The sequence below is a fragment of the Artemia franciscana genome, chromosome 2, assembly GCF_032884065.1.
Source record: "Artemia franciscana chromosome 2, ASM3288406v1, whole genome shotgun sequence".
In the NCBI taxonomy this organism is placed as follows: Eukaryota; Metazoa; Arthropoda; class Branchiopoda; order Anostraca; family Artemiidae; genus Artemia; species Artemia franciscana.
Genome location: NC_088864.1, coordinates 26,771,678 through 26,785,413, shown reverse-complemented (window position 1 = coordinate 26,785,413; position 13,736 = coordinate 26,771,678). Strand labels below are relative to the sequence as shown.

The 13,736-nt window shown below is 36.9% G+C and overlaps 1 protein-coding gene across 1 annotated transcript in view; it reads right to left on the bottom strand.

Annotated features, from left to right (window-relative positions):
• LOC136039408 (glutamate receptor ionotropic, kainate 2-like) overlaps positions 1 to 13,736 on the bottom strand; it is a gene marked incomplete in the record, with an annotated part of 174,727 nt that overhangs the window by 106,167 nt on the left and 54,824 nt on the right. The window contains 1 exon segment of the mRNA XM_065723135.1: positions 13,512 to 13,690. Coding sequence (XP_065579207.1) covers positions 13,512 to 13,690 — 179 coding nt within the window.

Here is a 13,736-nt window from a genome sequence, read left to right as displayed (position 1 = left end):
TTGGGAAGAATTACCTGAATTCTCCTAGAAAACTATTTTTTCTTCCTCTTTGGATGCACAATCTTACGTATGGAGATAATAAAACGGTGGAAATGACAAGTAAATAATTTAAATACGTAAGTATAACAATATGTAATCCTTCTTTTAACATACAACTTGGAATGGTTCCAGAAACACATGCCTACACTTCTCCAACTGCTAAGTGGCAAGGGGATGGGTTCAGGTGCGTAATTTGCTACGTGGCAGAGGGGGTAACTTCCACTCCCAGACCTCAGTTTCCCTCCAAACGCCAGTTTACATCCCCCCCTCCCAGCTGAAGTTTAGTTTCTCAAAAATGTTGTCAGAACTAAGATATGCCTGCATTCTTCAAGCATCTACTGAAACAAGTCATTTTTCTTTAGTACATCTTTACCTTTTTTATTACTATACGGCTCGCTCGTTTTTCAGTATTCTCTGTCTTTTTCACTTGATTTGGGAAAATTGGCTCCGACATTGACCCCCCCCCCTCACAGGATTTTGACAAAATAATGTCATTCGTCGAGGAATGGATTTAGTGATCTACTCATAATGTCGTTGCAAACCAGGGACTGGATGGTCTTTATTCCCTTTTGAATCAAAATGCTTGATTAAATACCTTCCTGGGACATACATTAAAAAAGAGTGCATTTCACTTACAAAAGCAGTGAAATTATCTGAAAATGATGGTATAGAATGGAGAAAACCATGATTTAAAAAAGAACCAAGCAGGTGTCGTACGCGAGCCTCTCTAATGTGAGGTCGAACGCTGTACCAACAGAACCACACCTATAATAATATAATCTGATTGATTAGTAGTTGTACCTTAATTGCGTTGCTTATAAGGGGGCTTGGAGGAGGAACATACGGGAGGTGTTCTTTTAAACCTCCAGTTAAGGGTATTTGACTATTGCAATGATAATATCGTTTTATACTTCCAAGTTTTTCTGCTTAAGAAGTGCAGTCAAAAGTGTTGTTTTTAGTGGCATGTCATACTTACGGATGGTAGAATTGATAAACTTCACGTAGATATGAGCAATAACTTTCAAATGAGCCACTAAACGTCACTCCAAAAAGTTCTGGTAGCCCACTAGCCCCAGCTTTTCCACTTGAGATATGACACCAAAATTACCACTTTTAGTGCCGTTTGGAGCTTACTGATGGCGGAATTTATAAGAAGGACGTAGAAAGGGGCGTAATTTGTTATTGAGCACGGGTGTGGGGCAACTACCCAATCCAGACCCAAGTTTCTACCTCCCACCCCAGCTGAAATTTAGTTTCTGCAAAAAATGTTGTCAAAACTAAGATAAGCCTACATAATTCAAGTAATAAGAGAAACAGGTCAGTTTTTTTAAGTATATCCTTGCCTCTATGGTAATATATGGCTCGTTTTTCAGTTTTCACTACCACTTTCCCTGAATTTTATAAAATTGGCTCAAAGTTTGCCCCCCCCCTCCCCAGTGTTTTGACGAAATTACGCCAATGGGCGTAAATATGAGCAATATCTTTTATATGAGCTATTACAAATTTGTCTAGATACCTGCAATACCAACACGCCCAATAACGATAAGCGCGATATAAATACGTCCGATACCATTACAGTGTGTAGCCCTTTCTCCAGGAACTATGGAGGGTCATATCATCACCAAAACCAAAGATATTTGATCTTTGCACTATGTTGAGCAAATGGACATCTTAAAATTGTGATTGGATAACTTTGGGGGGAGGCGTCTTAGGGAAAGGGGCTAGTTGCCCTCCAATCTTTTTGGTCACTAAAAAGGGCACTAGCAAATTTAATTTCTGTTCGAATGAGATATTATACATCTCTCTTTGATGTTCTGGTCACCCCCCTATCCCTGCTAGGAAAAAAAAGAAAAAAGGGAGACAGATCATGCAAAAAAAAACAAAAACAAAAAACATTTTCCTTGTTGTTCAAGGAGGGGGGTTATAATTTCCCATAATTAAATTTTCAATCGTGATGATTCCAATCCTGCGTCATTTTGATCTGACGCCATTTTCAAGGGGTTTCAGACTTTTTTTCGAAATCACCACAAACTTCTTTTCGCAATAAACTTTTACTTTTAAGACGAACCAAAATAATAGCTACCATTCCTGTATCAGTGTCAGATGATAATTGTTTTCCACTAGGTAGTTTTTATTCTAAACGCGCTTTTTAACTTTTGGCTACTATGGGCTGTGCTTCGCTCTTTACAAGGTTGCAGCTACCGCTGCAACCATGAAACACACAGGAATAGGCCCTCGGCTTTTCTTAGCAGGAGCTAGTACAAAACGAACTACGTTGTCATCACTGATACCCAAGATTTCGTTTGAAGTAGATTAATCTTATTTCCTTTAAGGTATTCCGATTAATCTTATTTCATATCTGCAATCTGTAGCTTCTACCCCAGTGTAAGGCCTTCCTCCCCAGAGCTTCTAGTACCCCGCTGGCTGCGGAAAAGGAAAAAATGAAAAAAATATACTTTTCACGCAAAAAAAGGATTTTCCTTGTTCAGGCTAAGGGACTGTAAGCTTCCTGAAAAAGGTTTTAGGTGTTTCCAATGGTATAATTTTTGTTTTGGTCCGAAGCTCTTTTTAGGGTTTTCAGGCTATTTTATTTGGTTTCTATGCATTTTATGACTGGATCTACTTATGAATATTGATCAATCATTTTAACGAAAGAATCTTATTGTATCATAGTTTATTGTAACTGCTTGTTTTACAAATTCATTTTCTGTTCACTCTTCAAAAATATTTATGTTTAACTGTCCAGAAAATAAATACAGGCCCTCGAGAATCAAGGCAATCAGATGTTTTCCCGGTGGATCTTTCCTTCGTTATGAAACTAAATTAGGATTTTTTCTTGGCGTGAAACTTTAAGCAGATGAAGGCAAAAAAAAAGAAGAAAGTTTCGCGCTAAGAATCAATGCTAGCATATTCTTATAAAAATTACTTTTCTTGATAAGCTTTCCTTGGTGCCCCCAAGCCAGAAATTTAAAATCCGTTCTATCTCCTTGTCCAATATTCTTCTAAAGATTCAGCTGGTTCTGTTAAGTCGCTAATTTATATAATCCTTACGTAAGATATTGCAAATATGTCCTCTTAAAAACCTGAATCCATATAACATCTTTTGATTGCAGATATACCCTTTAGACAACCTGGATACATATAGTGTCTTTTCTTTAGTCCCCCCCCCCATCAACATTCAAAGGAAGTTCCTGAGATAATTATTCCTGAGATAATCAAGATGCCGCCTTTTGAAAACCTGGATCCAGAAAGAGTTTCTCAATCTAGCTCAAAGTCCCCCATAACAAGCCCTGAAATTTTAACCTGACGACCTTAGCCGCTCCTGAAATATTGCATATATGCACTTTTGACAACCTGGATGCACATAGTGTATTTTTATTAAGTTTAACATCCTCCTTGACATTCCCTGAAAGTTTCAAAGCAGTAATTCCTAAGACATTGCAGATATATCTTTTGATATAGTGGATGTATTTAGTGTCTTTTTATTAAGTTAAACCCGGCCATGAAAGTCTAAACTTAATACCCTTAGCTGTGCCAGATATATTGCCAATACGCCCGTCTTTCAGCATGGATGCAGTGTCTTTTGAGTTAAATCAACATTCCACTTAACATGCCCTGAAAGTTTCAACATAATACCCTTGTCTGTTTCTGAGATATATGCCTTTTAGACAACCTGGATGCACACGATGTTTTTTTAATTATTCAATGTCCCCCTCAACATTCGCTGAAAATTTAACTTAGTATCCTTAGTTGTTTCTGAAATATTGCAGATAATCGCTCTTGACAACAAGGATGCACAGAACTTCTTTTGATTTAATTTAACATCCTCCTCAGAACGCCCTGAAAGTTCCGACTAGAAGACCCTTAGCTAGTGACTCCTGGGGTATTACAAACACGCCCTCTTGACTGCCTGGATGCAATTATATTGTCTTCGGATAATACTAAAAAGAGCGTGGAAGGGGGATGTTTACCCTAAAAACAATCGAATGAGCCTCGTTTGAATTTTCTACGACCACTTCTTCCATGAGAAGTGGCCTGGTCAGAAAAAAAAAATAGATAAATGAAAAATACATTGAAGCCATATCGATCTGCCAGTGGTTCCAAATTTTAAAAGAATTATTAAAGTTACTCATCAAAAGTGATGAGCCTAATTTCCAACGAACGTTCTTTTCGCAAGAAAAGAAAGTAATGTAGATGACAATTGTACGGTCAAACCCTAATGAAGAGACATTATCATATCAGAGCGATAAACATACCAATTTCAGCATACCAGAGAACCCTAATGAAAAGACATTAACTCCCTGTATAGAAAAACATACAAAATTTAGTATTTTCATGGAGAAGGAGGGTCACGAATGTTTTAACTGTTTTTTTCTCAATGGTCATAATATCGAGACAAATTTCTAGAATATCGACAGAGGAATCACTGAAAGGGAAACTAGAAGTTCCAGTGCCCTTTTTAAGGCATAGCAACCACAGTATTTTTGGTGCAAAACAGCCATTCCGGCCCAAAGAAGGTCAACACATTATTGAATGAAAATTCAGAGAGAGCCAATCAATTAAGAATAATCAATTCACTGTGCCACCACATTGTTGTACGAATATTATGCTTTAATAATAAAAAAACAAGATTGAAAAGGAGGGAATGGTAACCTCCCTAAAAAAATAAGGCAGCCTTAGACCAAGCAGTTCGTAGCCACAAAATGTAAGTTAAGAGTGGCACTCGTCAATATAAATCGAAGCTCTAAATACAGGTTAAAAACTAAAGGGAGTCAAACTTCCCCATATGAATAGAATTTTGACGAAAATTATGTAATGAACTATAGTTTGCATGACAATCCCAAAGCCATTATCTTCAAAACATAAAATATCTTATATGTTCCAGACAAGGATGGCCATGTATGCGTGGTTTTATCCCAAGGGTAATCATATTGAACCAGTAGTCATAGATTGTTATACGACCTTGCTTCAAAATTCATACCTTTTGTAGAACTATTTTTGTCATTTTGTGAAGAAATGTGTTTCAATTCTTTCAACAGTATTTCATGATGTAAAGATAAAAGAAATGTCAAAATTAATAATACATCATTATCACTGAAACCATGCAATAATCATACAATAAGAAGAAGAAAAAAATTCACAAGAAATTTAACTGTGCTGTATTTTTTTTTCACCTATCATTCCCTTTTCCTTTTGTTCATATTATTAAGATAAATATCTTTCAGACCTGATAATATACTTTGTTTTTTATTTCACCGTATTAAGCTAACGACGCAGCCAGTCTATCATGAAATCTTATTGCAACCGTAAATAATTAGATTTACGCTACAATGATAGCTTTCCTATCCTATTATTCAGAGACTGCGAAATTGCATAATAATTTGTTCAGAGTTAGGGGAAAGGACCATTGTTATCCTGAAAAGAATCGATGCTCAGATTCGTATTCCAAATTTCACTATGTGTGTAAGATCTTTTTTGTCAGCCAAGTTTTTCTTTCCTTTTTTGCCCTTGTCAGTTTTTATTTTACTGCCAATGATGTTTGGGCCTTAGCCCAGGGTTCAGCGACAAAATTGTGACTGAGCGGATTGATTGATTTTCCCTACCATATAAATCGCTAAATAAAGTATTTTTTTAATAGGTCACAATCCAATAAATGTTCTACTACATCATTTTGATGAAACTGCTATTAAGTACTTATGTTTGATTTATTGTAGAACAACGGTTATGAATCTGCTATAAAGGCATTAAGCCGCTAAAAAGGCTGAAGACTAATGCTGAATAGGCTGAATAAGTTAATGAAGGCATTTATTGTTGTCAGCGTATCAAGGTAGTTATCAAGGTTTGTGAAAGGTAAAATTTGAAGAAAGGCAATAACAAATATAAATGCTTTATTTTTTACCGACTGCTATCAAACTTAAAAAATTGCCAAGTTCTGATAAGAGAGTTCGATTAACTCTTTAAGTCTGGATATCCTTTTAAAAGGACAAGCACGTTTGATTGGTAGCAATGACTTGCGTCTGGTTTCAATCGGCATAAGCCATCTCTTATATGATTCAGCAGTTAAAGACCCGTCGAACAAGATGTTGCACAAGGCGGTGGGACACTCGGTTCAGTTGCTAGGCGAAGATTGATGAGAGAGGTCCAGAAAGGATAAGATAAGATATTTATTTCAAAAAGATCTCTATCACAAGCCCTCAAAGGGCCGAATTCGGACTTCTGAGTCGACTAACAAAGCAAAAAACACTAAAAAAGCAAAAAAAGAAAAAAAAATAATAATACTGAATAATAAAATTATGATTAAAAAAAAAACGGCCAAACTAAACTTGAAGAAATACAAGTAAAAAAAAAGAAGGGGACAAAATAATCAAATAATACAGAAAAAACAAGAAATAAATATATATATATCTACAAATTAAAAGGGACACTAAAAAAAGTCCAAAAACTGACAAAAAAAAACGAAGCATAAACACACGAAAAACACATATGAATTAAAAGGGAAACTAAACCAAAACAGCGGGGGGCAAGCAAATTAATGCAACGACCTAGGCAACACCTCACCAAAAAAAGGGGGAGAAACTACTTGGTTATTTTTTCTGTGATGAAGGGGCAAAGGTTTTTTCATGTCTGGAAGTAACGCAGCGAATGGGGGGACAAAACTGGGATAGGCTCAGAAACAGCTCGAGGCTGTCGTAATCTGGATGGCGAGTGACGTTTGGGGAAAATACTTGCCGTCCGAGGGTTCGTTATTGCATTTTTTGAAAAACGGAGGCACAATGACAACCTCCTTCGCTCAAGGGTTTCCAAACTAGCTTTTTTAGGAGCAGAGAGTAAGGCACCTTGCCTTCTTTAAAAATTATTCGCAAGGCTCTTTTTTGGATTGACTCAATTTTGTCTGATTCTTCACGAGAGATGCCAGGGTGCCAAACTGGACAAGCATATTCAAGATGCGGGCGGACAAAAGACGCGTACATCCTTAAGGAGTAAGATGGGGGGGGGCTATATTTATTTAGGAGCTTAAGGAGGGCGATAGACGCATTAGCTTTATGGATGATGTCTTTAACGTGGATATCCCACTTTAAATTTAAAGAAATTGTGACACCAAGTAATTTAACCGAGGACACATAAATTTCAGGAGGGATAGGATTAAGAAAATAGGGTGAGGATTTGAGGAAACAAATCGGCATTATCATGGACTTAGAGGGGTTTACTGTCATATCTAAGTCCAAAGCCTCACTTCCAATTTCATTGAGGATACTTATAGAGTCGCTTATTAAATTTCTGAAGCAACTTTCAACAATCGTTAAGGTCATCAGCAAATTTCCAACGGTCAGGGACTTCCTTCGCGAGGCTGTTAATCATGACTGAAAAAAGGAGGGGCCTAGGAGAGTTCCTTGGGGTATGCCATTGTAGATAGGGAGAGGATTTGAGTAATGGTTCTGGTATTTAACCACCTGCGATCTATTTGTTAAAAAGGAGGCAACCAATTTTACCAGTAAGAGATCGATATTGAACTCGCTTACTAGTTTCTCAATTAAAATATTGTGGTTAACAAGGTCAAAGGCTTTCTGAAGGTCAATGGAAATTAAGTTTAGCCAGGAATTAGGCTTTTCGAGGATTTTCCCGATGTGGTCAATAAGAGAAACGAGGTAGTGGGAATTAGAAGTTGATTTTAGGTTTCCGAATTGCTTCAGGTCAGTAAGAGGTAGGATTTTTTCCTTTAGCAAATCTGCAAGGAATCCTTCATACAATTTTGAAAAAATAGGAGTAAGAGTAATAGGTCGAACGCCTTCAAAGCCAGGCTTTCCGTTTTTCTTTTTCAAAGGGGTAATGAAACCCTGTTTCCAAATTGTTGGAATTTGCCCAGACTTAGTAATTTCGTTAAACAGGACAGACAAGGGCTTAGAAAGGAAGTCACCGAAGGCTCTAATAAGAGGAAACGGGATATCCAAAGGACAAACACTTGTCTTCCTTAGTTTCTCAATTCTTTTTTCAATCTCAGACGGGGAAACAGTCGGGTAAAGGGGGATGGGGCTCCTGTTGATAATTGGTTGGACAATGCTGGAAGGCTCTGGACAATGGAAGCGAGAAATTTATTTAGACTATTTGCGGTAACATCAGGGGGCTCTGGTAAGTTGAAATTAAGCTCGTCAAGACTCCTGCCGCACAGCTTTTTAACCTCGGAATACCAGTTTTTTGGCTTATTAGTGAACAATTCTTTGATCTTATTTTTGTAGTACGATCGTGCCAATTTACGAATATCTCTTTTAATTGATTTTCAATTGAATAGTGATCCATGTCCATCAAGAAATTGCTGGTTTGCGGCAGAGTAGGGAGGGTATGGGGCAGCATACTGTAAGGGGGAAGGAAATAGGACTTCTGTATACAGAGAGGGGGAGGAGATAACAAGGGGTAAGGGGGGCGAGTATGTAATCGGGAAGGGTTTATTAATTGTTGAGCTGAAAATGCAGGGGGATAAGAATGGAAGTCAACAGGAACCTGACCAAGGGGAGGAGGGGGTCGTGAGTGCTTTCGACACTGCCCTAAAAAAGGTTGGGTTTAAACCTACCCCCACGTCTGATGATACATGAGCAAAATTACACGAATTAAAATGCTTGGTAAATTTAGCAGGATTAAGGTGGCTTCTGGGCAGCCCAGTTTTGTGGAGCCTACTACGACCCTTAATGGGCGATTCAATATGAGCTTTTGTACAGCCAAAGCACCTTCCACTTGAAATTTTTTTTACAAATATCAACATGGGGGTATTTACGCAGATTATACGCACAACGGCTAAAACATGAAATTTACAAATGTGTAGATATTTACAATTACTAGGAATACATCTACTATCTAAGAAGTTAAAACACACATTAGGTTTAATACACGTAAAATCATTCAGCTAATTTTTTTGAATATTTGATTGCATTGTGTAAGAATTTCCGCTTCAAGTCAGTTCAACTGCGTTGTCACTTTTTAAAGATGTGTCATTAACTCTGGATTTCAACAATAAATTATCTTCGGTTGAAACGAGGTCAGTATGATTAGGTTGCGTAACCTTTTTAATCCCTTGAGAAAATAAATAAATAAAACAAGTTTTTTTTTAACTGAAATTAAGGAGCGACATTAAAACTTAAAACGAACAGAAATTACTTCGTATATGAAAGGGGCTGCTTCCTCATCAACGCCCCGCTCTTTACGCTAAAGTTTGACTCTTTCTCTCAACTCTTCTTTTTAAAACAGTAAAACACTTTAGCGTAAAGAGCGGGGCGTTGATGAGGAAGCGGCCCCTTTCATATACGAAGTAATTTCTGTTGGTTTTATGTTTTAATGTCGCTCCTTACTTTCAGTTAAAAAACTTGTTTTTTTATTTAATTTCTGGATGTTTTTGAAACAATGCATGTTTTGATTTTGGCTCTCCGCAGAGCAATAATTAAAACGAAATTTGCATATTTTTTTTTTTTTGGCTAAATGGCTTCCTCATAGTTTTGATCGAATCATTTGAGAAAAAAGGAGCGGGGGAGGAAGCCTAGTTGCCCTCCGATTTTTTGGTTACTTAAAAAGGCAACTAGAACTTTTAATTTTTTACGAATGTTTTTATTACAAAAGACATACCTAACTTATAAATTAGCTTACGTAACGAACTTTTGTATTCTCATGTTTTTATTACATATATAGGGGTTCACCCCCACGTCAGTACCTCGCTCTTTACACTAAAGCTTAAATTTTGTCCCAATTCATTAAGAATGACCCCTGAATCACAAAAGCCGTAGAATAAATAGTTGAAATTATTAAAAATACTTTAGCGTAAAGAGCGAGGTATTAGGAGGAGGTGAGCCCCTCATATGCGTAATAATTTCTGTTCGTTTTAAGTTTTAATGCTACTCCTTACTTCCAGTTGAAAGAACTTTTTCATATTTATTTTTTGATTGTGTCTTTTTAAATAATGCTAGAAAATCCTGCGCTCCCTTCATGGAAATTTTCTTCCCCCTTGACAAATTCCTCGATGGAAAGTTCCCTCAACATATCCCCCTCTTCTCAACCCCTCCCCCAACCAAAAAATCCCCCTGGAAACGTCTGTACACTTCCCAATAACCATTACTATATGTAAGCACTGGTCAAAGTTTGTAACTTGTAGTCCTTCCCACGAGGACTGTGGGGGACTAAGTCGTCCCCAAAGGCATAGTTATAAGGTTTTTTTTCCGTTGAATTTTGATCCGTTGGCTTTGGAAAAATAATTAGCGTAGGAGGAGGCCTAGGTGCCCTCCAATTTTTTGGCCACTTAAAAAGAGTACAAGAACTTTTCATTTCCGTTAGAATGAGCCCTTTTGCAACATTCTAGGACCACTGGGTCGATACGATCACCCCTGGAAAAAAAACAAACAAAAACAAACAAACAAATAAACACGCATCCGTGATCTGCCTTCTGGCAAAAAATACGAATTCTACATTTTTGTAGATAGGTGCTTCAAACTTCTACAGTAGGGTTCTCTGATACGCTGAATCTGATGGTGCGATTTTTCTTAAGATTCTATTACTTTTAGGGTGTGTTTTCCCCTATTTTCTAAAAGAAGGTCAATTTTCTCAGGCTCGTAACTTTTGATGGGTAAGACTAAATGTATGAAACTTATAAATTTAAAATCAGCATTAAAATGCGATTCTTTTGATGTAGCTATTGGTATAGAAATGTCGCTCCTTACTACAGTTCGTTACCACGAACTGTTTGATTCTGACGAAGAAAGTACACTAGCACTTGCTTGATGAACTGAAGAATTTTGGTAATGAATATTTGGAACGGAAGTATCGGCTAAATGAGGAACCCTGGGCGGTGTAGGGTAATTTAAAGTATGCATAGCTTCAACTATTGCGAGCTGAAAACCGACTTTTAACAATTTGATTTCTTTGTCCTTGAAGAGATCACTATTCTGGCGCTCGTAAAGATCAGACAAGCTATCATAAAGAAATTCGAGATTAATAATCCGTTTCTTGAGATTGACGACTTCTGTATCTTTTTCTGTATCTTCACATAGTTTTTTCCTGTTTCAAATATTTCGCAACTCTTCACAGCTTCAAGCCTTCACATTATAGAATGCATTTTCTATTTGACGTTTGTGTATAGGAGTTGTCTAAATTTAGATTATGGGGAAACTTAGATTATGGGGCTATGGGGAAACAAGGTTTTGCATTGGAAGGCAGAGGCGCCATTTGGGGGGGAGGGGGTCAGGGGGGGGGGCAAACGCCCACCCCAGATTTTCCAGGGGTCCTAAGCTTCCACCACAAAGGGCCCTTTGCCGGCCATAATAATCTATTATGTCCAACATAATCCATTCTGTCCAATTGATTTGAAATTACTGCACGCCTATTAACCAAAGAGCGTAATTACTTGACGACCCTTGGGGTAATTACGCTATTTGCTATTAATTATTGTAAACTTTGAAAGTAGGTAAGATACATAATAAAATTCTCGAGTTCTGTCAAATGCCCATTTCCTAGATGATTACGCGACACGAAGTGAGTCGGGGGGGGGGAGGCTGGGTGAAGTTCATGCCCACCCCAAGATTTGGTCCAAATGGCGCCTCTGTTGGAAGGTAAATCTCTCTTAGATTTAGATTAGGTGGATGACTTTTTATTGTTCTAGGTAAAAGTGTTAGCGAAAAAAAATATATTTCTGAGGTTTTGAGAGTTCAGTGAGTGAGAATAGTTCCGATAATCCATGTTAAGAAAAGTAAGATATTTAAATTAGGAATACATTAGGATGAAGGAGTGATACTGGGTAACGAGGAAACTGACCTAATAGAGAGCTTAACTTATTTAGCTGGCATTGCCAGTTCGGAAGGTGAGTACATTCAAGTTTCGAAAGTAAGAAAAACTAAGGAATAGGGCAAAAGAAAGTTCAATTAATAAAAAAAAGTTCATGAACAAAATTTTAGATTAATATGAAGAAAAATTACATAATTAAAGAGATAATTTTTGAAGTCACATTACACTGTAGCTAGTAGTTTAGGAAAATATACTAGATGTTTTTCAGAGGCCTTGCCTAAGAACAGTTTTAGTTACACTTTTGATTGGTGGTACACAAAAATAATAAAGCCATATGAAAAACTTGATTTAATTGCAATTTCCAGGTGTATAGTATAGATAAAAACAAGGAAAAAGAAACGTTTAGATCACGCTTGGAGAACAAAGGTTGATCAAACAGTTCAAAGTAAGGAACTGCAAGTAAGGAGCGACTCAGCCTAATAGTAACCCACACTCTAAATAAAAAGAAAAGTTCATGACAAAACATATATAAAAGAATCATCTTTTTATGCTGATTCTAAATATACAAAATTCATTAAGTTTAAGGTTCTCCATCAAAAGCAATGAGCCTGAGAAAATTTGCCTCATTTTCGAAAAAGGAGGAAACACCGCGAAAAAGTCAAGGAATCTTAATATTCAACATCTCAAAGAACCTTAGCATAGTCTAGTGATTTCAAGCTCCCACCTGCAAAAATATAGAATTTTGCTTTTTTTTGTCAGAAGAAAGATCATGGAGGCGTGTTTATTTGTTTGTTTTTTGAATGTTTTTTCTTTGCTCTTTCCAGAGTTTATCGTACCGAGATGATGGTCCTAGAGGATAAAAAAAGCGCGTATTCAAACGGAAAGTAAAAGTTTTAGTGCCCTTTTTAAGTAACCAAAAATGTCGGAGGGCAACCAGCTCCCCTCGCAAGCCCCATTTCCCCCTCAAAAATTTTTTTGAGATAGCTATTTTATTCGGGATAGTTAAAAGGTCAAATAAATATGCCTCTGGGGCTGACACGACATGATTTCATTTAAAATAAGAACAATTTTTCAGGTGTAGTTGTCCACAAGAAATTTGCGAATTTTCAGCAAGGATGGAATTGATTGGGAGAATTTCCTGGGGGAAGATTTTACGGAGGGGAATTGGACAAAGAAGGAGGGAAGGACTTCCCGGCATCATTCTGGGCCAGAAATAAAATAAAAAACAAGTTTTTCAACTGAGAGTAAAGAGCAACATTAAAAATTAAAACGAACAGAAATTATTCCATATGTGATCGAAGCTACCCCTCTTCAATACCCTGCTCTTTACGCTTAAGTTTGACTATTTGTCCCATTTCTTTAAGAAACACGGATAGTTCAGACGGGATCGGATTAGTGCCACTTTTAAAATATATTTTAAATTACAGCGTCAAAGTAGCAAATTGGTACCTATAAGTTGCTAAACGTGTGTTTTCCCACGGGAATATTTCCTATAGAAGGAAAACTAAAACAATTTTATGATTTTATGATAAATTATTATTTGGAAGCCAATTTATTTAACTCCACATTAAATGCATTTAAAAGCATTCTGCTAACTCAGACATTAGCAACCTTAAAAAGGGAAAATAATTTGATGTTTTAAAGTGAGCTAATCGCACCGACGGCAGAACCTTTATACAATCGAAAAAAATTTCTACGAATATTTAGGAAAATCTTACTCCTCTCAAGAATTCCTTCAAACTCGGTCCATTTGAAATATCCACAACTATGTTGTAATGTTCTCGTGTTTTAATGTCTTTCAAGATTTCTAAAAAAGAGCCAGAACTTGCTTGCTGAAAAAATACTTCTCTGTTAAATGGCCCAGGGGTCCGAACTAGATCTTGAAGTTTAATAAGGCCTGTAAAGATTTTTTTATTAATATTTTCGTTGTTCATACTAGACAT